This window comes from Oryctolagus cuniculus, chromosome 19, assembly GCF_051225735.1.
Source record: "Oryctolagus cuniculus isolate XC-2025 breed Fujian yellow rabbit chromosome 19, ASM5122573v1, whole genome shotgun sequence".
Classification (NCBI taxonomy): domain Eukaryota; kingdom Metazoa; phylum Chordata; class Mammalia; order Lagomorpha; family Leporidae; genus Oryctolagus; species Oryctolagus cuniculus.
This window is the reverse complement of record NC_142885.1, coordinates 3,804,964-3,829,707: the sequence shown is the minus strand read 5'-3', so window position 1 is coordinate 3,829,707 and position 24,744 is coordinate 3,804,964. Positions and strand designations below refer to the sequence as shown.

The window sequence follows — 24,744 nt, the reverse complement described above, 5'->3', positions numbered from 1 at the left end:
CCTCTGTGCACAGGGGTTGGGTCCACCACACAGCCGGGCCCTGCTGCCCGCCCCCAGCCCAGCACGAAGGAGCGGGTGGTTGCTCACTCCCAGTGCCCTCATCCCCTTGCTCTGGGGAGCCTGTGTCCAGGGCCTGCCAGCAGATGTGTGAGCCCCTGGCAGAGTGCGTGTGGCTCCCCGGTGGGTCCCCTGTCAGCTCGGGGCTGCTGAGTGTCTGCCTGCGAACCCAGTCAGTCCTGGGCTGGGCCAGCCGGGGAGGTGGCTGTGGGGGTGCTGGCTGCAGGCTGGGCCAGTGCCGTCCCAGCTCAGCCAATAACCGGAGTCTGATCGCGTCCATGTCCGGCTGCACTTGGCTTCACACACCTGCCCATGCTGCCTTCCTGGGAGCCCTGGGTGTGGGTGCGCACCTGCCCACCTGCAGGCGCTCTGCCCACCTTTTGGGCCCCTCAGGGCTTTATGGGGGTGGGCCACCTAACCGGAGGCACAGGAGACGCCGTCTGTCCTAACTGCTACGGGAATGGCTCCTGCTGGCTCGGTAGGACGGCCGGAGCGGAGGCCCCTCCCTGTCCCTGTGCAGCGACAGGGCTGCTCAGGTGCCAGAGGCCTGCTGTGAGCTCCCCAGTCAAAGGGAATGGCCAGCCTTTGATCTCGGCTTCCCTGGAACACTGGCCCCCTCCCCCCGGTGCAGGTCCTTCAGCCACTGCCTCCCTGTGGCCCCCAGGGGTCCTGCTCTCCCCCAGGCCGACTCCCGCTCTGTTCCCTGGTGGGCTTTCACCAGATGGGTGCCCAGGCGCCTGCAGCAGCCACTGCAAACATGACACCCAGAAGCGTGGGTGCATAGGTCTGTGACCCCAGGCCAGGCAGGTCCTCGGGACGTCTGTCCATGCTGGAGGCTGCATGCCGGGACCTGGGGTGGGGGCCCCGGGCTGCGTCTGTTCTAGGACTGGCGTGGTGGGCGAGGTGGCAGCCCCAGCCCCAGCTCTGACCCTCTCCAGGACTGAAAATGCTGCCTCGTCTTCACCCTCAGAGAGGCCTGCCTTGACTGGGGAGCCTCCATGGGCCTGGTGACCGCCATGCATAGGCCCCAGGCTGGCCAGCAGCTGCCCACGGCCACAGAGGAGCTGGCTCTGCCTCTGGCCAGCTGTACCTCTGCCGGTCTGTAATGGGCTCTCTGTGGGCCCTTGGCCGGTCTTAACGAGCTCCCTGGCTCCCCCTCTACCCGGCTCCCGCCCCCAGGGGTGCTGGCTGGCTGGGCCACGCACTTGCACTGCCTATACTCTGTTCAGCGGTGGGTGAAGCTGATCAGACCCTCGGGCAGCCTCCTGCTGGCCCTGGGCTTCCTCTTCTCACGAGTGGGGGGGGAGGGAGCTTGGCCTTGCAGCCCTGCAGGGTGGTCGAGTGTGGGGCGGCTGGGCCTGGCGCCGCGTACCTGTGGCATCTGTCCCCAGGGTGGTCGAGTGTGGGGCGGCTGGGCCTGGCGCCGCGTGCCTGTGTCACTGTCTGGCTGCTGCGTGTATCTCGGGTTTTTCTGCTCCTAGCTGACAGTGACGGTTTCCATTCACAGAGGTGACTTACAGCCTCCCGGTGTCGCAGCCCACATCCGGTGCTGAGAGTGGTTAACATGGCCAGGTTAACACAGCAGGACATGAAGTGCCTGATGGCCTGGGGCCGTGTGCGGCTCAGTCCCCCGCCCTGGACAGCGCAGGCGGCCCCTGACCCCTCAGCACCACAGGCCGGGGCTTGCTGCTAAGGGGCAGAGGAACGAGGCCCGGGGGCAGAGGCCGCTGCCCACTGCGCATGCAGGTTCTCTGCCTGCCTGTCCTTCCCAGCCGGGAGCCCCTCAGCCAAGACCCTGCCCTCTGCCCCTTTCCATCACCTGCATCTGTCCAGCCCGCCTGGCACCTCCCATGCCTGGCCTGAGCCGTGTGCCCCCCTGGCAGGGTGAGGGGGGCTCGGAGCCTGGTGCCAGCAGTGCCAGCGGCTGGACAGGGCCCAGGGAGTTCTGGGCTGAGCTGAGGAGCCCACCCTGGGCCTGTCCTGGGCCCCGGAGCCTCCTCGGGGAAGCCTGTCGCCAGCACCCTGGTGCCCCCTTGCTGTCATGGGCAGGTTGCAGCGTTCACACCTGTGTGCACAGGGGGAGCCTGGGGCTCTGCAGACCCCTCCCCTGGCCAGCTGGCTGTGATGGGCAGCTGGGAGGGTGGGCCGATCCTTGGGCAGTTAGAGCTCTGGGGGAGGGGCACGGGATTGTGGAGGCCGCATGCAGGGTCTGCTGCCCCCACCTGCCCTCCTGCCTCGCCTTCTTTCCTGTATTCCGTGGGGTGGGGGTAGGGGTGGGGCCATGGCCATGCTCCAGTTCCTTGTATCCATGGGGGTGGGGGTGGGGCCGTGGCCGTGCTCCCCGTTCCTTGCAAGGGCCCTGCACCACCTCACGGTCTTGGTGAGGACGGCAGGGCAAGAGGCGGCGATTGGGCGGAGACCAGCACAGGAGCCGTTTGGTCCTCGTGGGGCCAGCGTCCCTACTCAGGTCCAAGGAAGGGCCTTGAGGGCTGGCCGGCCCCACAGCCCCAGCACCGCCCCCACCCCAGCTGTGGTGCCGCCAGTAGTGACGGGCGCACCAGTGGTAAATCCCCCAGCCTGCCCTGTGCTGGGGACAAGCAGGTGAAATTAAATCAAATTTCAGACATTAAACCAACCAATTAAAAAGGCAATCGCACGGAAACATGCGTGCTTCCAGTCACTGCTGTTGACTGTGGTAATTAACGTGTGTGCGGAGGAGAGGGTGGGCCTAGCGGGGCAGCCAGCTCCAGGGTGGGCCCCGCCCCCGCCCCCGCCCCCGCCCCCACCCCAGGCACGTCCCTGAAGACGAGGAGGCTGGACACTGGTCTGCGGGGTGGGGTGGAGGGGCGGAGCCCTGCCCAGGAGGCTTCTCAGGCCCTGAGTGGCTGGACAGACAAGGCCTGACCAGGAAGTCAGCAGAGCAAGGTGGGGACGTGGCCACTGCCGGGCCCCCAAGCCTGGCCAGCCCTGGCCGCACCCTCAGGGTGTCCTCTCCATCTTTTTCCCTGCCTGGGTCACCTTCCCCTCCTTCTGGGGCCAGGAGCTTGGAGCTGTGGGCTCAGGCCCAGCTGTGCCTCTGCCTGGCCACGTCCAAGTCAAAGCTGACCAGGTGGCATGGAGAATGCTCTGTTCCTTATCTTAACCCCAACCATGGTACAGCAGGTCAAAGCCCAGGCCTGCAGTGCCAGCGTCCCATATGGGCGCCAGTTCCAGTCCTGGCTGCTCCACTTCCAGTCCAGCTCTCTGCTATGGCCTGGGGAAGCAGTGGAGGATGACCCAAGTGCTTGGGCCCCTGCACCCACGTGGGAGACCGGGAAGGAGCTCCTGGCTTCGAGCTGGCTCAGTTCCAGCCGTTGTGGCCATGTGGGGAGTGAACCAGCGAATGGAAGAGCTCTCTGTCTACCTCTGTTTGTGACTCTTTCAGATAAATAAAAGCCAACCACGGGTGAGGTGTACCCTGCACGCTCCATTCTTACGATGACAGCTTTGTCTCCTGGCCAGCAGGGTCAGGGCCCGCTGGGCTGCCTCCCACGGCTCCCAAGGGTGGTGGTGGGACCCGGGACCCTCCACCCTGGGCCGCATGCGCCTCCCGGCCCAGGGGTATTGACAGGGCTCGGGAGAGCGCGAGGCAGCACTGCCCACAGCTCTGCTCAGGAAGTGGCACAGCCCAGCCGTGGGGAGTGAGGTGGGGCGAGCTCCCACCCACGGGAGCCCAGGGATGGGCCTGAGGTCTGCCGGCAGCCCGGGGGGGAGGCGGGGTAGCGTCTGCAGCCCGAGCCTGTTTGCTTCCCTTCGGTGATTGTTGAAAAAACGGAGAATTGGGTGGGAGCCACCAGCAGCCTGAACTTTTTCTTATTAATGACGCTTATCTCTGCTCACACGGGGCTCGCTGGCGCAGACGCGGCGGTAAACAGGCGGTGGCCGGATGATGGATTGTGTGCTCCGTAACGAGCAGAGCAGCCGGCAGATGCCAGCGTGTGCTGTGCAAGGTGGCGATGCTGTGTGCACACAGTGCCGGCTCCCTCCACGTCCCCCGGGAGGGGCCGGGCCTGGGGGCGGGGAGGCCCAGCCTGGAGCCCGGGCTGAGCTGAGCGGAAGTGGGCTTGCTCTTGATGTAGTCCCGCCCTCCAGACTGGCCTGCCACCCCCTGCCAGGGCACTGTGGGATGGGCTCAGCCCCCGTCACCGAGACCCCAGAGCTCCTCCTGCCCTTGTGCCACGGGAGACCTGGAGACAGCCCTCACCAGGCGGCCCGTCTCTGAACCCCAGCAGCAGGCTGGCCACTCACTAGTGCGGCTCCTGGACCTCCAGGCTGAGCCCCTGCATCGTTGTGATCCAAGAGCCCAGCGCAGAACCCTGGCCTGAGGCCTGCTGGGAGCAGGGCCGGGCAGGAGACACCCAGGTGGCCGTGAGCCCTTCACGGGGACTCCCATAACGGCCCAGACCGGACAGAGGAGCTCCATCAAGGAAGCCTTGGTTTCCTTGGCAGATGCCAGGTAATGGTGAGGAGATTGTGTGGGGGCACGGCCATGCTGAGGCCTCAGAGGGAAACGGGGGCTGCCAGTGGGCGGTGGCAGGCACGCCGGCCCTGATTCAAAGCAGTCACAAACGTGGCTGGGTCGTGTCGGTGTCTGTAGGACTTGCAGTGAATGGAATGGGTCTTTAGCTGGAGCCTCCAGGAGCCGGCGTGGGGAGCAGGGCCTGACTGTGGGCAGGGCGTGGGGAGCAGGGCCTGACTGTGGACAGGGCGCGGGGAGCAGGGCCTGACTAGGACAGGGCGTGGGGAGCAGGGCCTGACTGTGGGCAGGGCGTGGGGAGCAGGGCCTGACTAGGACAGGGCGTGGGGAGCAGGGCCTGACTGTGGACAGGGAGCAGGGCCTGACTAGGACAGGGCGTGGGGAGCAGGGCCTGACTGTGGGCAGGGCGTGGGGAGCAGGGCCTGACTAGGACAGGGAGCAGGGCCTGACTGTGGACAGGGCGCGGGGAGCAGGGCCTGACTGTGGGCAGGGCGTGGGGAGCAGGGCCTGACTGTGGACAGGGAGCAGGGCCTGACTGTGGACAGGGCGTGGGGAGCAGGGCCTGACTGTGGACAGGGCGTGGGGAGCAGGGCCTGACTGTGGACAGGGCGTGGGGAGCAGGGCCTGACTAGGACAGGGCGTGGGGAGCAGGGCCTGACTGTGGACAGGGCGCAGGGAGCAGGGCCTGACTGTGGACAGGGCGTGGGGAGCAGGGCCTGACTAGGACAGGGCGCGGGGAGCAGGGCCTGACTGTGGACAGGGCGCAGGGAGCAGGGCCTGACTGTGGACAGGGCGCGGGGAGCAGGGCCTGACTGTGGACAGGGCGCGGGGAGCAGGGCCTGACTGTGGACAGGGCGTGGGGAGCAGGGCCTGACTGAGGACAGGGCGTGGGGAGCAGGGCCTGACTGTGGGCAGGGCGTGGGGAGCAGGGCCTGACTAGGACAGGGCGTGGGGAGCAGGGCCTGACTGTGGACAGGGAGCAGGGCCTGACTAGGACAGGGCGTGGGGAGCAGGGCCTGACTGTGGACAGGGCGTGGGGAGCAGGGCCTGACTGTGGACAGGGAGCAGGGCCTGACTGTGGACAGGGCGTGGGGAGCAGGGCCTGACTGTGGACAGGGCGTGGGGAGCAGGGCCTGACTAGGACAGGGCGTGGGGAGCAGGGCCTGACTGTGGACAGGGCGTGGGGAGCAGGGCCGGGGGGGGAGTGTGCAGGCTGGGACAGGACATGGGGAGCACGCGGCCTGACCATGGGAGCTGGCCAGCAAGTGTGTGGCGGGCGCAGCCTCACTCCTGTGGGAGCAGAGGAAGTGACTGGCAGGCGGGATCCTGAGCTCGGAGGAAGCAGAGCTTAGAGACTGGCTGGTCCTCAGCCCCGTGTGCGTGTCTCGGGGACAACCCTCGGGTGTGGCCCCAACCGCTTCCGGGCGCTGTGGGTTTGAGGTGGAGGGGGGCCGGGCAGGCGGGCTGGGCAGAGCCAGTGCTCTTCCGCGGGACAGGGGCCGCCGCCTCAGCCCCGAGCTGGTCGGGGTGATGCCTCTGTGCCGTCAGGGGCCAGGCCCTGGCTCCAGTCCAGCCAGAGGGCAGCCGCAGAGCCGGCGGCTTCTGGGATTTGCCTGGGAGGTCTCGCCTGCGCTCCGCGCCCACCCGCTGCCTTCTCCTGCCTCTCGTGTGGGGCCGGGCTGCCGTCCCGTGCCCATCCCCCACTCTGCTTGTGGGCTTCCCTGGCTCACGGCTGGCGGCCGTCCCCGGGAGCCTCACACATGCGTCTCTCAGGCGCTGCTCAGACAACACTGGGCCGAGACGGTCACACTGGTGCCAGGCATGCTGTGAGAATCCACGTGCGGTGCCCGTGGAGGGGCGGATGTGGAAACCTCACCGCTGCCATGAAGGTGCGGGGGGGTGAGGGCCTGGCGGAGTCCTCAGGAGGGGTCCATGCCCTGAGAGACCCTCCCCTCCCTCCTGAGGCCACAGACAGGTCTCCCTCCCGGCACACCAGGTCTGCTGGAACTTGGTCGTGGACCCCCGCCTGCTGACTCCTGAGAAACACATTCTGCAGTCTGCAGAACGGGGAGTTGGGGGGGCAGAGGAACAGGACCGGGGACGAGCTGCCCAGCTCCCAGAGCCGCCCCCCGGCAGTCCCAGCCCCCACCCCCGCCGTCCCGGTCAGCCCCTGGGCCATAGCTGCCTGTACTTACAGGGAGCTCAGAGGCCTGGCAGGCACGCGCTGAGCTGCGAAAGCAGCCTCCGGCAGCGAACGGCCCCGTGAATAAATGCGCCTGGCGATGGCAGAGCTGGCAGGCACTGCACGGTGAGGGACCGTGGTGGCGCCTTCAGAGGCCTGGGCAGGAGGCGTTGTTTATTAACCCGGCAGACTCCTGGAGTCGGACTGCACGGCTGGCTCCGGCTCGCTTTCCGGCAGAGCCCACCTGCCAGGCACGAGGTGGGGCTCACAGGTGGGCCTCGGCTGTCTGCTGTCACCAGGCCTGGAGAGGGCAGGCCTGGGGGGAGGCCAGCTCCTTCTGCACTTGGTCTTGGAGTTGTGGACGGAAGACTGGGCCTCCTTGGCAGGGGGAGCAGAGGACCTGGCAGGGGAGTGCGGGTGTGCGGGACAGAAGTCAGTGATTGTGTGCTGTGGGGGCTCACATACCGCACGGGAACGTGGGGCGGCGTGTGGTTGCCATCGTCTGCTGTCGTCCCCACGCCGCACCAGGACCAGGCGTGTGTGTGTGTGGTGAGTGACTGAGGGGCTGTCACTGGTGTCCTGCCCACCAGGCCTCTCTGCTCTCCTCCCTCCAAGGAGGGGCAGTGTGTCCCAGGCTGCCTGCGTGGTGCTGAGGTCCCCGTCACGGCAGGGAGGGCCCTAGAAGAAGGGGCCAGTCTGCAGGAGGCTGGGACCCCCCCACACCTGCCCACCCAATCCCACGGGTCCTAGGGGCTTCCCCGGGGCCCTCCTCGTGCACTGGCAGCCCGGCCTGAGTGCTCGGCGCAGCGCTGGGCAGGCCCTGGCCAGCTGCAGCTCGCGGCTGCTCCTTCCCTGGTGGGCACAGCCCCTCGGCTCCAGCTCGGCCGTGGAGCAGGGGGCCAGTCCTCGGCGGCGCGGCGTGACTGAGTGTGGTGATTACTTCCCGCCGCAGTCCCACACGGAGCCGCTATTAGATTCCCCTTCTCCTTCCACTGCTCTTCGAAACAAACCCCTGGGGCTGTTGGACTCTAGACCGTTCACTTTAATTAGCTTTTAAATCACATGGTGTCGCCGGCTGTGGGGAGCGGAGACTCGCATGGTGTCGCCCCGCGGGGCCTGGGGAGCTCGCTGCCAGCCTCTGAGGCTGCCTGGTGCCGAGTCTCGTGGTGGCAGAGAAACTGGACGAGACGAGCCCACGCCAGCCCAGTGCACCAGACTCGGTCACTGCATCCCCCTGCTGGCCCTTGAGCGTGGGCAGCTACCCCCACCCCCGAGAGCGGCTGAGAGGGGGCCAGGGCCCCTGCATGGGGTCAGTGCCGTTGGCACAACTCCCTGACCATGCGTGGGGTACGCCCAGCCCCAACGTGCCTGCTCCCTGACTTGGCACAGGCACCAGGAGAAGCCGTGGCGGCGGGGAGGCCACGCCTCTTCAGCCACCCCTGAGCCCCGTCCACCCGCTCTGCCCCTGCGAGCCTGGCCCGGCCCATTAACTCCCTGGCCGTCTTCTCTACTCCCGGGTCCCCGGCATGGTCAGCTCCCCGGCATGTGCGGGCTGTGTCCTGGGGTCTGGGCCTAGAACCAGGCAGGAACAGAGACACCTGTTGCAGGAGCGCTGGGCATTGTGGATGTGGCCCCACCATGTCTGCACCCTCCCGGCTGGTGTGGGTGGGCCTCTGCAGCTTCGTCAGCCAGCCCTGACCCGAGCACCTGTGTCCTCTGGCACTGCCGGCCATGGGCATTAGTGGTGGCGCAGTGGCTACAGCTGTTGCGTGCTGAGAACTCACCGTGTGCCACACGGCTGCCTTGTCTTGGGTCTGTGTTGGAGAAGCCGGGGCCAGTTCGTTCCCCTGCCTTGGGGCACCTGAGCAGGGCCTTCTTCTTCCACACCCCCTGGCTTGTGTGGGTGGCCGGCTCCTCCCAGCTTCTCTGTGGGCTCAGGGCCGGTACCCACCCCCCATCTCCTCCGCCTCCCCCGGGGTCTGCCCCTCACCCTCTTCAGCCCTCGCCGCCCCACGGTGCTGGAGACCCTGTCTCACAAGGCCAGATGGGGGCGACACAGGCCCTCCCAGCTCCGTCCTGCTCACAGGCACACACACACTGCTTCCACATGGGCCGGGCAGGTTTGCCCCACCCGTGCCTGTGTCTTAGAAGTGAGCACATACTGCATCCGCAGACCCGGGCCCAGGGCGTGTAGCGGGTGCTTCGAGTGTCCCCTGTTGTCCCCGCCCTGCAGACCGGGGTTTGCGGTGCCCAGTGTGCAGGCTGCAGCGCTTCCTGTGTCACCCCAGGGTCTGGGATCTTTCCTACTCCAGGTGGGCTCTGTGCACCACTGCGGCTCTGGTCACAGGCGGGGGGCAGCCTGTCTGGGCACACCCTCCCCAGACCCCACCTGGCGAGGCTGCCGGAGGGCTGGTGCCCACGGTGGACAGTCCAGACCCCGAGTGCCACCTCCACATCAGACAAGGCCGCCCAGGTAACATGGCCAGAGCACCAGTACTGTTGGGGTAGCCGCCTCTGGACTTCTGTTAAAGCCAGAGTCGGCCCTGTGGGGCCGGGGCAGGCCCGTGAGGAGGACGTCCCTGGGTGGTGAACTTGACACCGCACCGAAGGACACTTCTGTGGTCAGAGCTGCCTGGCATGGGGGATCCCAGGGGAGCCCAGGGTGGCTTTGCCCAGGAGAGCCTCGGCCAGTCCTGCTGCCCGCACGGGCCTTCCTGGGGGAGGGTCTGCCCCGGCCGCCGCCTAGCGGCAGCACCCACACTCAGAGCAGAGTCCGGAGGGACAGGCACCTTGTGGAATGTTCGGAAATTGCATTTTCCCCTTTGTGGCCCTCAAGCCGCTGGACAATTAACCGCCGCTTTCCTAAGCAGAGTGGGGCTGCTGCTCCCTGGGCAGTCTGCCTGGGTCCCAAGGCCAGCAGCTGCGCGCAGGCTCTGCTTGTGTGAGAGGGGCACACACTCCTGTCTGTGCCACGGGTGCACGCTGGGCCGCCACCAGCTGCAGGCGTGGGGGGCGAGGGCCGAGTGTGGGTGGGGCCCCAGCCATGCTGCGTGGGCCTGAGGCGCGCCAGCCAGCACCCCTGGGGGGGTCCTGCCCACCTGGGCAGCTCCTTCTGTGTCCACAGCAGGGCCGCCCCTGGGGCCCAGGTGCAGCAGAGCGCCCTGAGGCGGGTGGAGCACTGGGGGCGTGAGCAGGCCCGCTGGTGAGTGGGTGAAAAACCGCACCAGGGCCTCACGTGGGCAGTCAGCTGCCGTGAGCACCGTGCCGCCACACAAGCAGAAGCCAGGCGCCGTCGGGGAACGCGTGCGACACACGCACACTGTTCGGCCCGGGCCCCTGTGGCTGTGGGCCTGTGTGTGCCCCGTATTCCAAGTGACTGTTCTGGCCCTGATCCTAACCATGCCACACAGGGAACACAGCCCCAGAACGGGGCTGTCCCCATGGTGCGGGCAGCAGCTCCCCAACCCCTTTCCAGCCTGCACGCACCAGGGCCCCCCCAGGCATGGTGTCCTATCTCCAGGCCAGCGGTGGGGTTGGACCTGGCATCGACCACTCGCTTGTCAGCATCCGACCCGGGAGCCCTGCTTGGGCCGCGGCAGGCATGGGCAGCGCCCAGGGGCAGGGCGGGGAGAGGATGGCGCCTACCTGGAGACCAGGTTTGTGTGTAGAGTGAGGCACAGACCCACCCAGGAGCCCCTGGCCGTCACTGGTCACTGCAGAGAGCCTGACCCCAGCCCTTCTGGGGTGGTGGCCTGGGGGCTGCTCCCACAAGCCCTCGGGCCGGGAGCTGGTGGTGCCTGGCTGAGCTGTGAGCACAGGGAGCTCACACCTCCGTACCTTGCCGGGCCCCGCTGGGCAGGCATCATGGCTGATGCCGGAGGGGCAGGGCCGAGCAGCTGGGCCAGGGGCCGCACTGTGGACGTGAGAACAGAGGGGGCGGTGTGAAGCTGAGGTTCTGGGGTCAGGTGACCTGGGCAGGGCCCATGGCCACAGGCATTTCCCTTGTCAGGTGCATGGGGTGCTGCGGGGAGAGGTCCATGGGCTCCTGGACACTGCAGAGGCCCCGTGAGAGCAGAGCCGAGCTGGACAGCCCTCTGTGGGGCTCACCACGTTCCCCTGGCCCACTGGAGCCACAAGGTGGCCTGCCACGGGCCCCAGCAGGCAGACTCCTCCAGCAGTCCCCCACAGCTGACAGGCCAACACCCACTGGACAGCGGGGGCGGAGGGGCTGTGAGGGTCCAGGCCCACAGTGTGTTCTGAAATGTGTGTTGTAGTGGCTGTGCAGGGAGAACAGAGCCGTCAGCAGGACGCGGGGTGTCCACTTCCAGGGTGAGGGAGGTCCCGGGACGCCAGTCAGGCCCTGACAGGCCCTGAGAGGTGTGGCCACTCCTGCGGGCCGAGGGCTGCAGGGTGAAGCACTTGCTCCGGCTCCCGTGGCCGGGCGTGGTCTGCGTGGCTCACCTTCTTCAGGCAGTGGCTTCCTGGTCCCACGTCACCTCAGGGCTGGGCACTCGGCCACTCGCCCGTTCTGTGGGTAACTCCTTTGGCCCATGTTCCATGCAGTGCTGCCCGTGGGGGCACACCCCGCCTGTCCCCCACCCTGCTGGAATGGACCGTCACCCAGCAACACCCAGGGCCACAGCGCGGGTGGCCCTGCTGCCAGGAGCGTGGCGGGGGAGTGCAGAGGGGGAGCTGCGGCCCTCTTCCATAGCACCAGGCCCCGGGGCGACGCCCACCCTGCCTGCCGTGCAGAGCTGGGGAGGCCCAGCACAGCCTTGTGGCCTGAGCAAGGGGAGAGGGCTTCGAGCCGGCACCCGGCCGGGGCTCCTGTGTGCCACAGCCTTGTGGACGGGAGCCAGAGAGGCGTGGAGCGCGTCCTCTCAGCGGCACGCTCGTTCTCGCGAGTGGCGCTGCCTGTCTGGCTGTGAGCCAGGTGAGCGAGGTGTCCAGGAGAGTCCACTGAGGCCAGGCCCTGCCTCACAGGGGCTGCAGACCGGCTGGGAGTAGCGGGCCACCCACCCCAGTAGGCCCAGCTGCGACCAGCACCTGCCCTCCGTCCCACGGGGTCTTGGAGCGGTTTGGCTGCCGCAGGCTCTGTCCCCAGTGGAGTCTGCTGTACTGGCTTGGTTGGTTTCCTTCCGCGCGTGCCCCTGATGGTGCCGTGACCGTGGCTGGCTCCCCACCTCCTGCCACGCGTGTCCCCAATGTGGTGCCGTGACCGTGCCTGGCTCCCCACCTCCTGCCACGCGTGTCCCCAATGTGGTGCTGTGACCATGGCTGGCTCCCCACCTCCTGCCACGTGTGTCCCCAATGTGGTGCCGTGACCATGGCTGGCTCCCCACTTCCTGGCACGTGTGTCCCCCAGTGGTGGTGCCATGACCGTGACTGGCTCCCCACCTCCTGCCACGTGTGTCCCCAATGTGGTGCCGTGACCGTGCCTGGCTCCCCACCTCCTGCCATGTGTGTCCCCAATGTGGTGCCGTGACCATGGCTGGCTCCCCACTTCCTGCCACGTGTGTCCCCAATGTGGTGCTGTGACCATGGCTGGCTCCCCACCTCCTGCCACGCGTGTCCCCAATGTGGTGCCGTGACCGTGACTGGCTCCCCACCTCCTGCCACGTGTGTCCCCAATGTGGTGCCGTGACCATGGCTGGCTCCCCACTTCCTGCCACGTGTGTCCCCAATGTGGTGCCGTGACCATGGCTGGCTCCCCACCTCCTGCCACGTGTGTCCCCAATGTGGTGCCGTGACCGTGCCTGGCTCCCCACCTCCTGCCACGCGTGTCCCCAATGTGGTGCTGTGACCGTGCCTGGCTCCCCACCTCCTGGCACGCGTGTCCCCAATGTGGTGCCGTGACCATGGCTGGCTCCCCACCTCCTGCCACGCGTGTCCCCAATGTGGTGCTGTGACCATGGCTGGCTCCCCACCTCCTGGCACGTGTGTCCCCCAGTGGTGGTGCCGTGACCATAGCTGGCTCCCCACTTCCTGCCACGCATGTCCCCCAGTGGTGGTGCCGTGACCATAGCTGGCTCCCCAGTGGTAGTGCTGTGACCGTGGCTGGCTCCCCACTTCCTGCCACGCGTGTCCCCTGATGGTGATGCCGTGACTGGCTCCCTGCTTCCTCTTGTGTGCCCTGGTGGTGGTGCCATGACCGTAGCTGGCTGACTGACCCATATGTGTCTCGTTCCTGGTGGCAGCCCTGTAGAGCGGGCTTTGGTGCCCTGTGTGCAAAGGAGGACAGAGCCTGGGACACAGGCTGAGACTGGACCTGGCCCGTGTGCCTAGGTGGATGAGGTCAGATGTGGCCTTTGTGCAGTGTGGGCATCTGGGGGCAGCCCTTGGGAGGCGGGCAGGGTCGCAGGCTCCCCCTGCCTTGGGGAAAAGGCCTCAGCACCCCTTCCTGTGCCAGCCCCGACCCTGGTCCCTGCAGGGCTCTGGGAGCTCCTGAGGCAGCCGCCCTAAACGCTGGCCAGTCCGGCCCCAGGCCTCAGTCCGTCAGGAGCTCCCTGGGTTCCCCCAACACACACACACATACACGCCAACAGAGCGGAGGCTGCTGGCCCTGCCCAGCGGGAGCACTGGCCACACACACCACACACACACAAATGTATACGTACCATACACACACACACACACACACACACAAGTATATACGTACCATACACACCACACACACACACACACAAGTATATGCATACCACACACACACACACACAAGTATATACATACCACATACACACCACACACACACACACAAGTATATACGTACCATACACACACACCACACACACACAAGTATATACGTACCATACACACACCACACACACACACACAAGTATATACGTACCACACACACCACACACACAAGTATATACGTACCATACACACACACCACACACACACAAGTATATACATACCACATACACACACACACACACACAAGTATATACGTACCACACACACACCACACACACACAAGTATATACACACCACACACCACACACACACAAGTATATACATACCACACACACACCACACACACACACACAAGTATATACATACCACATACACACCACACACACACAAGTATATACATACCACACACACACCACACACACACACACAAGTATATACATACCACACACACACCACACACACACAAGTATATACATACCACATACACACCACACACACACACACAAGTATATACATACCACATACACACCACACACACACAAGTATATACGTACCACACACACACACACACACACAAGTATATACATACCACACACACAAAGTATATACGTACCACACACACACCACACACACACACAAATGTATATGTACCATACACACACACACACACACAAGTATATACATACCACATACACACCACACACACACAGGTATATACGTACCACACACACAAGTATATACATACCACACACACACACAGGTATATACACACCACACACACACAAGTATATACGTACCATACACAGCACACACACACACACAAGTATATACATACCACACACACACACACACACACAAGTATATACACACCACACACACACACACACACAAGTATATACACACCACACACACACACACACACACAAGTATATACATACCACACACACACCACACACACACAAGTATATACACACCACACACACACCACACACACACACAAGTATATACACACCACACACACACACACACAAGTATATACGTACCACACACACACACACACAAGTATATACATACCACACACACACACACACACACAAGTATATACATACCACACACACACACACACACACACAAGTATATACATACCACACACACACAAGTATATACACACCACACACACACACACACACACATGTATATACATACCACACACACACACACACACACAAGTATATACGTACCACACACACCACACACACACACACAAGTATATACATACCACACACACACACACACACAAGTATATACACACCACACACACACACACACAAGTATATACACACCACACACACACACACACAAGTATATACGTACCACACACACCACACACACACACACACTGCTGGCTGTTGGCCCTGCCCGGCGGGAGCACTGGCCACACACACACCACATACACACACACGGTGCCGGCGGGAGCACTGGCCACACACACACCACATACACACACACGGTGCCGGTGGGAGCCTGGCCAGGTCTGGGCAGAGCCGTGGTTTGCGCTGGCTGTGCCCCTGGGCATTCTGCAGGCCTGGGGCCACCAGGACGGTTCAGGGACCACGTGGGGCCCCGGGACTGGCACCTGTCGGAACGCCTCTCACTTGCGGCACAGCCGCTGTTTCCCGGCCTCCCTCAGCCCTGGGTGCTCAGCCCTGGCTCGGGAGAACCCCCCTCCCGTTGCCTCAATGAGCAGAATTTCGGAGGCTGGAGACCGAGGGGAGAGGGCCAGGCCGATGGTCCCCGTGGCACTGCTGGCCACGCTGGGCGTGGGAGGTGGCGTGCCCCACCCACAGCTCTCAGTCCTCGGCTGAGCGGGGCCAGGTCTCCTCCCCAGTCTTTGTTGTTGACTCCTTCATATTAGGAAGAAAAAATCTCCCAGTGGGAGCCATGCACTTTGGCAATGAGATGTTTTAATTGTATCTTAAAATAGCATTGCAATAAAGAACACGAAACTGTGACTAACCAATTGTAGTTAAGGAAGCCCTCGGCACAGTGAGAGCCCTGCCAGCTAAGATCTGCCGGCCCTGGGGCTGCGCTGGGCGCCCCGAGTGAGGGGTGACAGTGCAGGACACCGGGGTCACCCCCGCCGGCCCCAGAGGAACCCTTTGCCGAGGTTGGGAGGCGGGAGGGCCAGGGCTGTCCTGTTGGGTGGACACGGAAGGCGCCGTCATCCCGCAGGTTCCAGTGAGGTGGCCCCTACCCGGGGAGCTCAGGGCTCCCTCGAGGCTCCGTGTACGCTCAGGACACGGGGTGGGCAGTCCTGGAGCCGCCTTCATTGTTGACACCATGCAGACCGGGGCCCAGCCCCAGACATATCAGAATGCCAAGGCTCACGGCGGCTAGCCGGGGAGGAAGCCCTGAGCCGGCGTCCTGGGCCAGAGGCTGTGCCTGGGCCCAGGGCCGTCCAGCCCTCTGAGAGCCGCCCCCCTGCAGGCCGATCCTGCGGGTCTCTGCGGGACCTAGGCAGGGGCGGGCAGAGGGCCGAGGGCTGCACCCAGGGGCCGCATGCTGCGGGCGGCTAAGGGCTGTGCGGAGGCCAGCAGGCCCGTCCTGTGCAGGGCCGAGGCTGCACCCTGGCACAGGCAGGGAGGCCGCGTTGTGCTGTCCAGCCAGGAGTGCGCAAGGAGCGCTTCGCGGGGAACATGGTGTCCAGGGCCCGTAACACAGGCCCCGTGACGGCCGCGGGCTGGAGTCCGGTGTGAGACGCGCGGTGTGGCTCGGTGCCGCTTCTCTCTCGCTGATCACCGCACGTCAGTGCAGAGCTGGGCTGCAGCTAACAAAGCCGTTGTGAGTAATTAGTGTCAGAAACACAGATCTACAAAGCCATAAACTCACAGCTTGGTGATAGTACCAAGTACTAATTAAAGAAGAAGAAAGAGAATTCCCTTTCATGATCAGATTCCCAGCCCTGCCAGAGAGGAGAGACGGCAACTTCCAGAGGAAGCGGCGCCCGAGGGCTGAGCGGGTGCTTAGCTGGGGGGGGGGGGGGGGGGGGCGCGGCAGAGACCTGGGGACGCAGGAAGCGCCCGCGCCAGCAGGGTCCTGAGGCCGCCGTCGAGCTGGCTCCCTTGTCCCGCGCCGGGGAGCTCGAGTGGGTCCCGGGGCAGTCCCAGCCAGGCACGAGGTGGACACGCAGGGCAGAGCCACGTGCCAGCTGAGGGTCCCGGCACACAGCTGATCCCCCTCTTCCTGGCAGTTGGCAAGGCCGCGCGGGGACCCTGTTGCCGACAGGCCTCTGCTCCCGGCCAGCACTGGCGTCCGCACCCATCCCCGGGAGGCGTCGCCGTGAGCCCAGCTCCCCAGGCCTCGCTGCCACCAGGGCCCCGCTGCTCCGTCTGCTCAGAAATCCAGACAGAAGGTTCTAGATGCGCAGCAGCACACGGCTACCCCAGGCGCCTCCTCGACAGCCCCAGGCGTCACGTGGGCGAGGCAGAGCCCGGCCGCGCATCCCGCCCGCCAGGCCGTCACGGGACCAGCCGTAGTGCGCCTTCCCCGGGGCTGCTGTGCCCGCACCAGGTGCCCCCGGCCCAGCAGGGCCTCAGAGCCAGCCCTGCCACCCGGGCAGTGCCTCCCCTGGAGGCCGGGTTAGTGGAGCCTCCGGGGGCTGCCCTGGGGGACTGCCGCGTGGTCCAGCACACTCGTGCCCATGACCACCGCACCCTGCCCTGACAGCGCCCGGCTCCCCAGAGTGCACAGCACTCATCTGGCCTTTGTGCCCTCTCGCTAACGGCTCACTGAGGTCAGCACAGGTCTCTGCCACTTCCTGCTCCGTGTTCAGCGTGGGAACTGTGTGCCGTGGGTGTCCAGCAACCTGGGTGGAGGGTGGAGGCACGTCACAGGCTGGACCATGGGCTCCAGGGGCGCGTTCTGTCTGAGTCCAAGCCCCTGCCCCCTAGGCGCTGGGGACATGGACAGCAGCAGGACGTTCACCCCGTGGTCAGCTGCCAGCTGTCCCTTTGTTCAGCTGCGACGCACCGGGGTTGTGCAGCGATCACTGGTTCATCCCAGAACATGTCCGTCGTCCTCAGCCCGCCCTCCCCGGCCCTCCGCCACCTGGCCCCGGGCACCCCACATTCCGGACGTTTCAGAGGGGAGCTTCAGCACCCAGCCGTGTGGCGCGACAGGTGATGTTCGGTGGGACGGACAGACTCCTCCTTACTCATCCATTGGCCCGTGCTGGCCCCGGAGCTGCCCACTGATGGACTGAGCCGCTTGTGTGTGGTGTTTCGGGGAAGCTGCTGGCACGTGTGCTCTGGGCCAGGCTCTGTGACAGCTCTGTGTCCCATGCCAAGCTTGCCAAGGCCCCGCCGGGTGGTGTCCACCACTCCCCAGTGACGGCCACCCTGGTGGCTGTGGGGCGGGCCTCCCGGAGTGCAGATGCAGCCGTGAGGGGGGTGTGGATGGCTCCAAGACCCCCGGGGCGGGGGTGAGGTTGTGAGCCCGTGGCCCAGGCCCACGTGCGCCCTGTGTATCGCCAGGCCACATTTCAGTGACCACTCAGCTCACGTCCCTGTGCGTGTCCTTGTCTCTGGCTGAACACCTTGGAGTGGCTACGTGGCCGCGTGGCAGGTGCGCGTTTGCCTTTTCAAGAACCGGCCACGCTGTTTTCCGGGGCACTCGTGCCCATCAACAGTGTGCGAGCTGCTGCCGTGACCAGCCTCCCGGGCCTCGGCCGCCACGGGGTGGGGTCTGCATCCCCAGGACAGCCCAGGCTGCTTCGTTCCATTCTGGGCGCCGTCTGAGATGCTTTGTCGATTCTGGGTGCGGAGCCTTGGTCGGATCTGGGGCTTGTCTGTTGCCGTCTGCGCCCTGACACAGGGAGCGCAGACATTTGTAATGCTGATCAAGGCTAACTTACCAGTCTGTTCTTAAAAAAAATGTGTATTTATTTGAAAGTTAGAGTTACACAGAGAGAGGAGAAGCAGAGAGAGAGAGGGAGAGAGAGACAGGTCTTCCATCTACCGGTTCACTCCCCAATTGGCCACAACAGCCGGAGGTGGACCGATCAGAGGCAGGAGCTTCCTCTGGGTCTCCCACGTGGGTGCAGGGGCCCAAGCACTGGGCCATCTTCTACTGCTTTCCCAGGCCACAGCAGAGAGCTGGATCGGAAGTGGAGCAGCCGGGACTCGAACCAGCGCCCATACCCACAGCGCTGGCCCCAACCAATCTGTTCTTTTATTGAGGCCACCTCTCCTGTCACCTCACCCAGGGTCACGAAGACCCTCGCCCTCGCTTCCCCGGCTCTGGAGCTGCTCTGTTAGTCTGTCTGGGATCCATGTGAGGTCATGATCTCTGGGACCCGTGTGGGGGTTTCTGTTTTTTGGCACGTGGAGACTAGACGACCCTTGGGACCAGCATGGCACAGTGGGTAAAGCCGGCATCCTGTGTGGGCACCGGTGCGAGTCCCGGCTGCTCTACTTCCAAGCCAGCTCCCTGCTGTGGCCTGGGGAAGCAGTGGAGGATGGCCAAGTCCTTGGGCCCCTGCACCCACGTGGGAGACCCGGAGGAGGCTCCTGGCTCCTGGCCCAGCCCCACTGTGTGGCCACCTGGGGAGTGACCCAGTGGTCCCATCTCCGCCTCTCTGCTGCTGTGCCTTTCAGTAAACAAATCCTTAAGAACAGGCGAGGACCCTCTTCCTCCTCTGAGCACCTCTGCCCCTCTCTCACAGGGGGCGTCGGTGCCACGGCTCTCCGTGGGCTCCCGTGGCCCCGCCCCGGCTGCGGCAGGACCACATTGCCATCTTCCTCTCCTGCTGCGGTGTCGCCGTTGTTTGAGTAGCGGCTCTGTGGATCTCTGTGCCCCTGGCAGGTAGGCGGAGCCTCCCATGTTCACAGGGCACCCCAGCTCTGCAGGGTGTGTTGGGGAGACCTGGTGTTCACGGTGCTGGCTCTGCCCGCCCCAGCATCAGTGTCCTGTCGTGGGAGTGCAGGCGCCAGCCCCCGGGCCCTCACCCTGGCGCCCTGGCGCCCTGGCTGTGGGGAGTGCAGGGAGAGCCGTGGGCTCGCGGCTGTGTGCTCTGCAGCCTTGCTGGGCCCAGGGGAGTGTGCTGGCTTGGCTGGGGCTCCTTGGGTTCTCTGTGAGACTCCGATGGGCGTGTTCCAGTGCCAGCCACCTGCTCTCGCTTCCCTTCTTCCCGCGCCTCGAAGACCTCCGCCCCCATCCAGCCCTGCCATACCTCCCGGCCCAGGGCGCCGAGGGCTGTGCTGCCCGCTCTGCGGAGGACTTTGTGGAGGTGGCACCGTGGGTGTGCCTGTGGCCGAGGCTGCTGCCGGCTGGGTGGGCATGGGGCCTCCCTTCACACCAGACTGTGGGGTCCCCCTCACGTGGGGCTGTGGGGTCTCCCTCACGTGGGGCTGTGGGGTCCCTCCGGCATAGGGCTGTAGGGTCTCCCTCACGTGGGCTGTGGGGCCCCCCTCTCTGGGGTCCCCCTCATGTCAGGCTGTGGGGTCCCCCGCTGTGGGGTCTGCCCTTGCATGGGCTGTGAGGTCTCCTCTCTGTGGGGTCCCCCCTGGCGTGGGGCTGTGGGGTCCCCGCTTGGTCACCGTGAGGCCCTGTTGATGTCACTGACACGAGCTGCTCCGGCTCCGTGACCGAGTTCACCAGGAGTCACCACGCAAGTTGAGGGGTCTTCAAAGAGTTGGTGGAAATGGCATTCAAAGATGTTTATTTTGGTGCAAAAAGGTTCTTTGAATAACTTTTTTCGTAATACACATTTTCCAAGAGTTTTGCTCTTGGTTTTTGTCGTCCTGCCTCTGTGTGGGGAACCTCAGTGACCCTGCCCTTGGGGAGATTCAGAACTCCCCCACCCCGTGGTGACCCCTGGTGGACGCGGGGCCGGCCATTCTCCATGGTGACCCTGGTGATCCCTGGTGGGCGCAGGCCAGCCGTGCCCCGTGGTGACCCCTGGTGGGCGCGGGGCCGGCCGTGCCCCGTGGTGACCCCTGGTGGACGCAGGGCCGGCCGTGCCCCGTGGTGACCTTGGTGACCCCTGGAGGACGTGGGGCCGGCCGTGCCCCGTGGTGACCCTGGTGACCCCGGAGGACCCGGCCGTGCCCCGTGGTGACCCTGGTGACCCCTGGCGGGTTTCACTGTCTGAGGAACTGGGCTGTGGAGGTCACTGCAGTTGCTCGCCCTGCTCCCGGGGCTGGGGTCTGGGTCGCTGCCCCTCCTAGAGGGCACAGGCTTCCTCTTCTCTGAGTCGCGGTCACTGCAGCCAGGTGTGAGTGGCTGTGCCAGTCTCGCTCTCTGTCGTCTGCCTCCCTGGCTCTAACGTCGGCTCGTGTTGGCGGGAGCTGAGGGCCTCTCCAGAGGCCCTGCCAGTCTGCCCCGGCGCCTGCCTTGGCAACACCCACAGATGCTGGCACCTTGAGTTTCATTAGGCTCTCATTACCGACTTCACAGACACACACACACACACACACACACACACACACGTGGGTTCTTCCAAATATGTTACTTAGTTTCTAAATAGTTTACAAATTTCAGGAAGTCTGTTACGGATTTCTAGTTTAATGGCGTTGTGGTCAGAGGCGCAGCGCTGTGATGCGCTGAGACGTGAGGGCCCGGTGTGTGGCGGCGCCCAGCCTCCCGTGGTCCCGGCCGAGCCTCCCTCTTCCCGCTCCCCATTGGTTGGCGTCGCTGGCTGTCATCATGGTCTCTCTGTTCCCTCTTGCCTTTGCCCCAGCGTTTGCCCTGTGCGTAAATGCATTCCCTTCCCGCAGTCTTTGCTCAGGAACTGCTCAGGCTGGCGCGTGCCTTCCTGTGGGTGGACGTCTTCCGGCCTCGCTCTTCCGTGGGCCGTGCCTTCGCGTCTGCAGCGCGCTGCTTCCCCACACCCATGGTCAGCCGGCGACCTCTGCCTTGGCCCGGGCCTTTAGACCGTTTACGTGTAAGTGACCAGGCAGTGTTCATGGCTGGCCTGTGCTTGTCCCCTTGCTCTGCTCTCCTGCCGCGAGGGCCATCTCCCCCACCCTCTCCCACTCCCATTCCCGCATGTCCCTGCTGCCCGCGAGGGCTGTCTCCGCCACCCTGCTCCTGCTCCCATTCCCGCATGTCCCTGCTGCCCGCGAGGGCCGTCTCCCCCACCCTGCTCCCGCTCCCATTCCCGCATGTCCCTGCTGCCCACGAGGGCTGTCTCCCCCCTCCCGCACGTCCCTGCTGCCCACGAGGGCCGTCTCCCCCTCCCACACGTCCTTACTGCCCACGAGGGCCGTCTCCCCCCACCACATGTCCTTACTGCCCGCGAGGGCCGTCTCCCCCCTCCCACACGTCCTTACTGCCCGCGAGGGCCGTCTCCCCCCTCCCACACGTCCTTACTGCCCGCGAGGGCCGTCTCCCCCCTCCCACATGTCCTTACTGCCCGCGAGGGCCGTCTCCCCCCTCCCACATGTCCTTACTGCCCACGAGGGCCGTCTCCCCCTCCCACACGTCCTTACTGCCCACGAGGGCCGTCTCCCCCCCCCACATGTCCTTACTGCCCACGAGGGCCGTCTCCCCCCTCCCACATGTCCTTACTGCCCGCGAGGGCCGTCTCCCCCCTCCCACATGTCCCTGCTGCCCACGAGGGCCGTCTCCCCCCTCCCACATGTCCTTACTGCCCACGAGGGCCGTCTCCCCCTCCCACACGTCCTTACTGCCCACGAGGGCCGTCTCCCCCCTCCCACATGTCCTTACTGCCCGCGAGGGCCGTCTCCCCCCCCCACACGTCCTTACTGCCCACGAGGGCCGTCTCCCCCCTCCCACATGTCCTTACTGCCCGCGAGGGCCATCTCCCCCCCACACACGTCCTTACTGCCCACAAGGGCCGTCTCCCCCCTCCCACACGTCCTTACTGCCCGTAAGGAACGGTCCCTTTTTCCTGTCTCAAGGCCAGCTCTCCCACTTCTGCCCCAGGCAGCTGCAGATGGGACCTGTCAGATCTTTGCTTTCTGAGGTCTCCCTGTGTGGGTCTGGGTCGCCTGCTCCCCCCACGCTGCCTGCCGCCTCCCACTGCCTCCTCATTCCCTGTCTCCTGGGGGGTGTCTGCTGTCCTCCCTTGAGTCCCCTGCAGGTTTTCCCTCGCTGTTTCTCTGGGGGGGGGGGTGCACGTCCATCCGCTGGCCCACTCCCCAGGTGCCCTCAGCGGCAGGGCTAAGACCATCCCCAAGCCAGGGACCAGCAGCTCAGCCAGGTCTCCCAGGTGGGCGCAGGCGCCTGAACAGGCAGCCGGATCGGATGGAGCCCCTGGGATGGGAACCAGTGCTCCCACGCCGGTGCTGCCGTGGGCGAGCAGTGCGTAGCCCACTGCTCTGACTGCTTTTACGAGATTTTGCTGTCGGGGCCGGCACTGTGGTGCAGAGGGTTAAGCTGGTGTCTGCAGTGCCGGTTCCAGTCCCGGCTGCTCCACTCCTGAGCCAGCTCTCTGCCAGTGCGCCTGGGAAAGCAGTGGAAGATGGCCCAAGTGCTTGGCCCCTGCACCCACAGGGACATGGAGGAGGCTGGCTCATCCCTGGCTGCTGAGGCCCTCTGGGCAGTGAACCAGTGGATGAAGACCCCTCTGTAGCTCTGCTTTGGAATGGTCCTACCGGTGCTCCTCACCCCGAGCTGCGTGCCCAGGGGTGCTCTGCAGGCTTCTTCCCTGTTTGCCTTTGGTTCTGTCCTCCCCCACGTATCATTCCTGGCGCTGGACAGCAGGCGCCCAGGAGGCTCAGTGGCTCTGCTGGGGGTCTCTGGCGGGCTGCAGTCATCGCGAGTGTCCACTCATGGCTGCCCGTGGGCCGCGGCCCTCACAGAGGCTGGATGGACAGCCTCCGTCCCCCACTCAGCGAGCAGCCGCGTCTTGACATCTCCCTCGGAGCTCAGAACACCCGAGAGTGACAGCAGGGCGGACGTCACGGCTGTGACGTGGCTAGAAGACCCCACCCCCCGCCGTGTTTGTGCAGCAGCCGTCAGTCACATGGGGGCAGGGCTGGCGTGGCGTCTGCCCACAAGGGGGCCACCTCAGAAGTGACACCAGCCTGCGCTCACCCTTCCTGCAAGGACGCCAGGCACGTGGGACAGGCACTTGCGTGGACCCACAGCCTCGACGTGCGTCTCCCGTTCATCCTCGCTCCGTTTTGGGTGGGGTCTTTGGTGCACCTCACCTCACTGGCCACTTTTGTGTTTCTGGGTGCAGGCCTGGGGCATCTGGGTCTCAGGTGTGGGGGGCTCGTTCTGCCCTGTCTCAAGGAAGATCCCTCTCGGTGCTGTGCCGCACGGTCTGCCCTGTGTGAGCGCCGGACGCTGGCACCTGGGGGTGGGGGCTTTATGCTCGTGCTCTGACCGGTTTTCCCATGGCCAGGCTTCTGGGTACACTCGCCTCCACCCTCCAGGGCCGTCAGGGGGCTCACCCCACCCCCTTCCTTCCCTCATGTCTGGTGACCACCACGCCGGTACCGCCTGCTGTAGCCTGTGTTCTCAGCTGCTTGTGACAGCGGGGAGTCTGTCCCTGGGCTCTGTCATGGCCAGAGCGTGCCCAGTGCGTCCAGGGTCACGGGCCCTCCAGGCAGGCCCCACAAGCATCCACTCCAGGGCAGGAGCCGAGTGCCGGGAGCCTCAGAGCTCACAAGAGGAACAGCCAGGGCTTGGGCCATCGCGTGTCAGGGTCCCCCCTCAATCCCTGGTGCCCCGTCGCATGTCGGGGGTCCCGCCTCACTCCCTAGCGTGTGTCTGGCTGGACGGTCAGCAGGAAAGGCAGCTCCTCTCGTTCCTGCACTGGACTTGGAGCCAGCGGTGGGGGTGGTGTGCGGCCCCTTTTACCCACGCAGTGGCTGGGGTCCCCGGAGGAGGAGGACTCGCCCAGGCGCCCCCAGGGCACCGGTGCCTAGGCCAGGGCGAGGCTGTGCTGGGCTCTCCCTCCCCTCGGCAGACAGCACGCAAGGCTGAGGCAGGCTGCTGGTCCTGCCTGCTCACGCGTGGCTCTGTGTGCTGTGTGCCCACCCGAGCACTGGCGCCAAGCCCAGGGCCTCCCCCGGCCTCTGGCCTGCCACACCCTTGCTCCACATCCCTGCCTGCGTGGGGGCTGAGACCGGCTGTGTGCGGCTGCAGGGACAGCTGCGCGCGGCTCGGGGAGGGAGCGGCACAGATAGAATAATAATGGTAATAATTGACGGTTTCAGATGCGCCTGGGAGGTGGGGGCTGGCCGTGCCCCCTGCAGGCCGCCGTGCAGGGACGGGCTGGAACACACTGCACCACGGGCAGGGGTGCTATTTTCCCCGTACT

The 24,744-nt window shown here is 65.2% G+C and overlaps 1 protein-coding gene across 7 annotated transcripts in view; it reads left to right on the top strand.

Annotated features, from left to right (window-relative positions):
* MAD1L1 (mitotic arrest deficient 1 like 1) overlaps positions 1-24,744 on the top strand; it is a 280,457-nt gene that overhangs the window by 251,960 nt on the left and 3,753 nt on the right. The window contains exons 18-19 of one of the 7 annotated variants that reach the window (XR_016225664.1): positions 19,174-19,313; positions 21,227-21,393. The exons of 5 other annotated variants lie outside the window; for them this stretch is intronic. Coding sequence is in view for 1 of the 2 variants with exons in the window: in XM_089320737.1 (XP_089176863.1) it covers positions 19,174-19,313 (140 nt within the window). In the remaining variant the exon portion in view is untranslated. The remainder of the gene's footprint in view (positions 1-19,173; positions 19,314-21,226; positions 21,394-24,744) is intronic. One more of the 7 variants, XM_089320737.1, reaches the window with a different exon arrangement.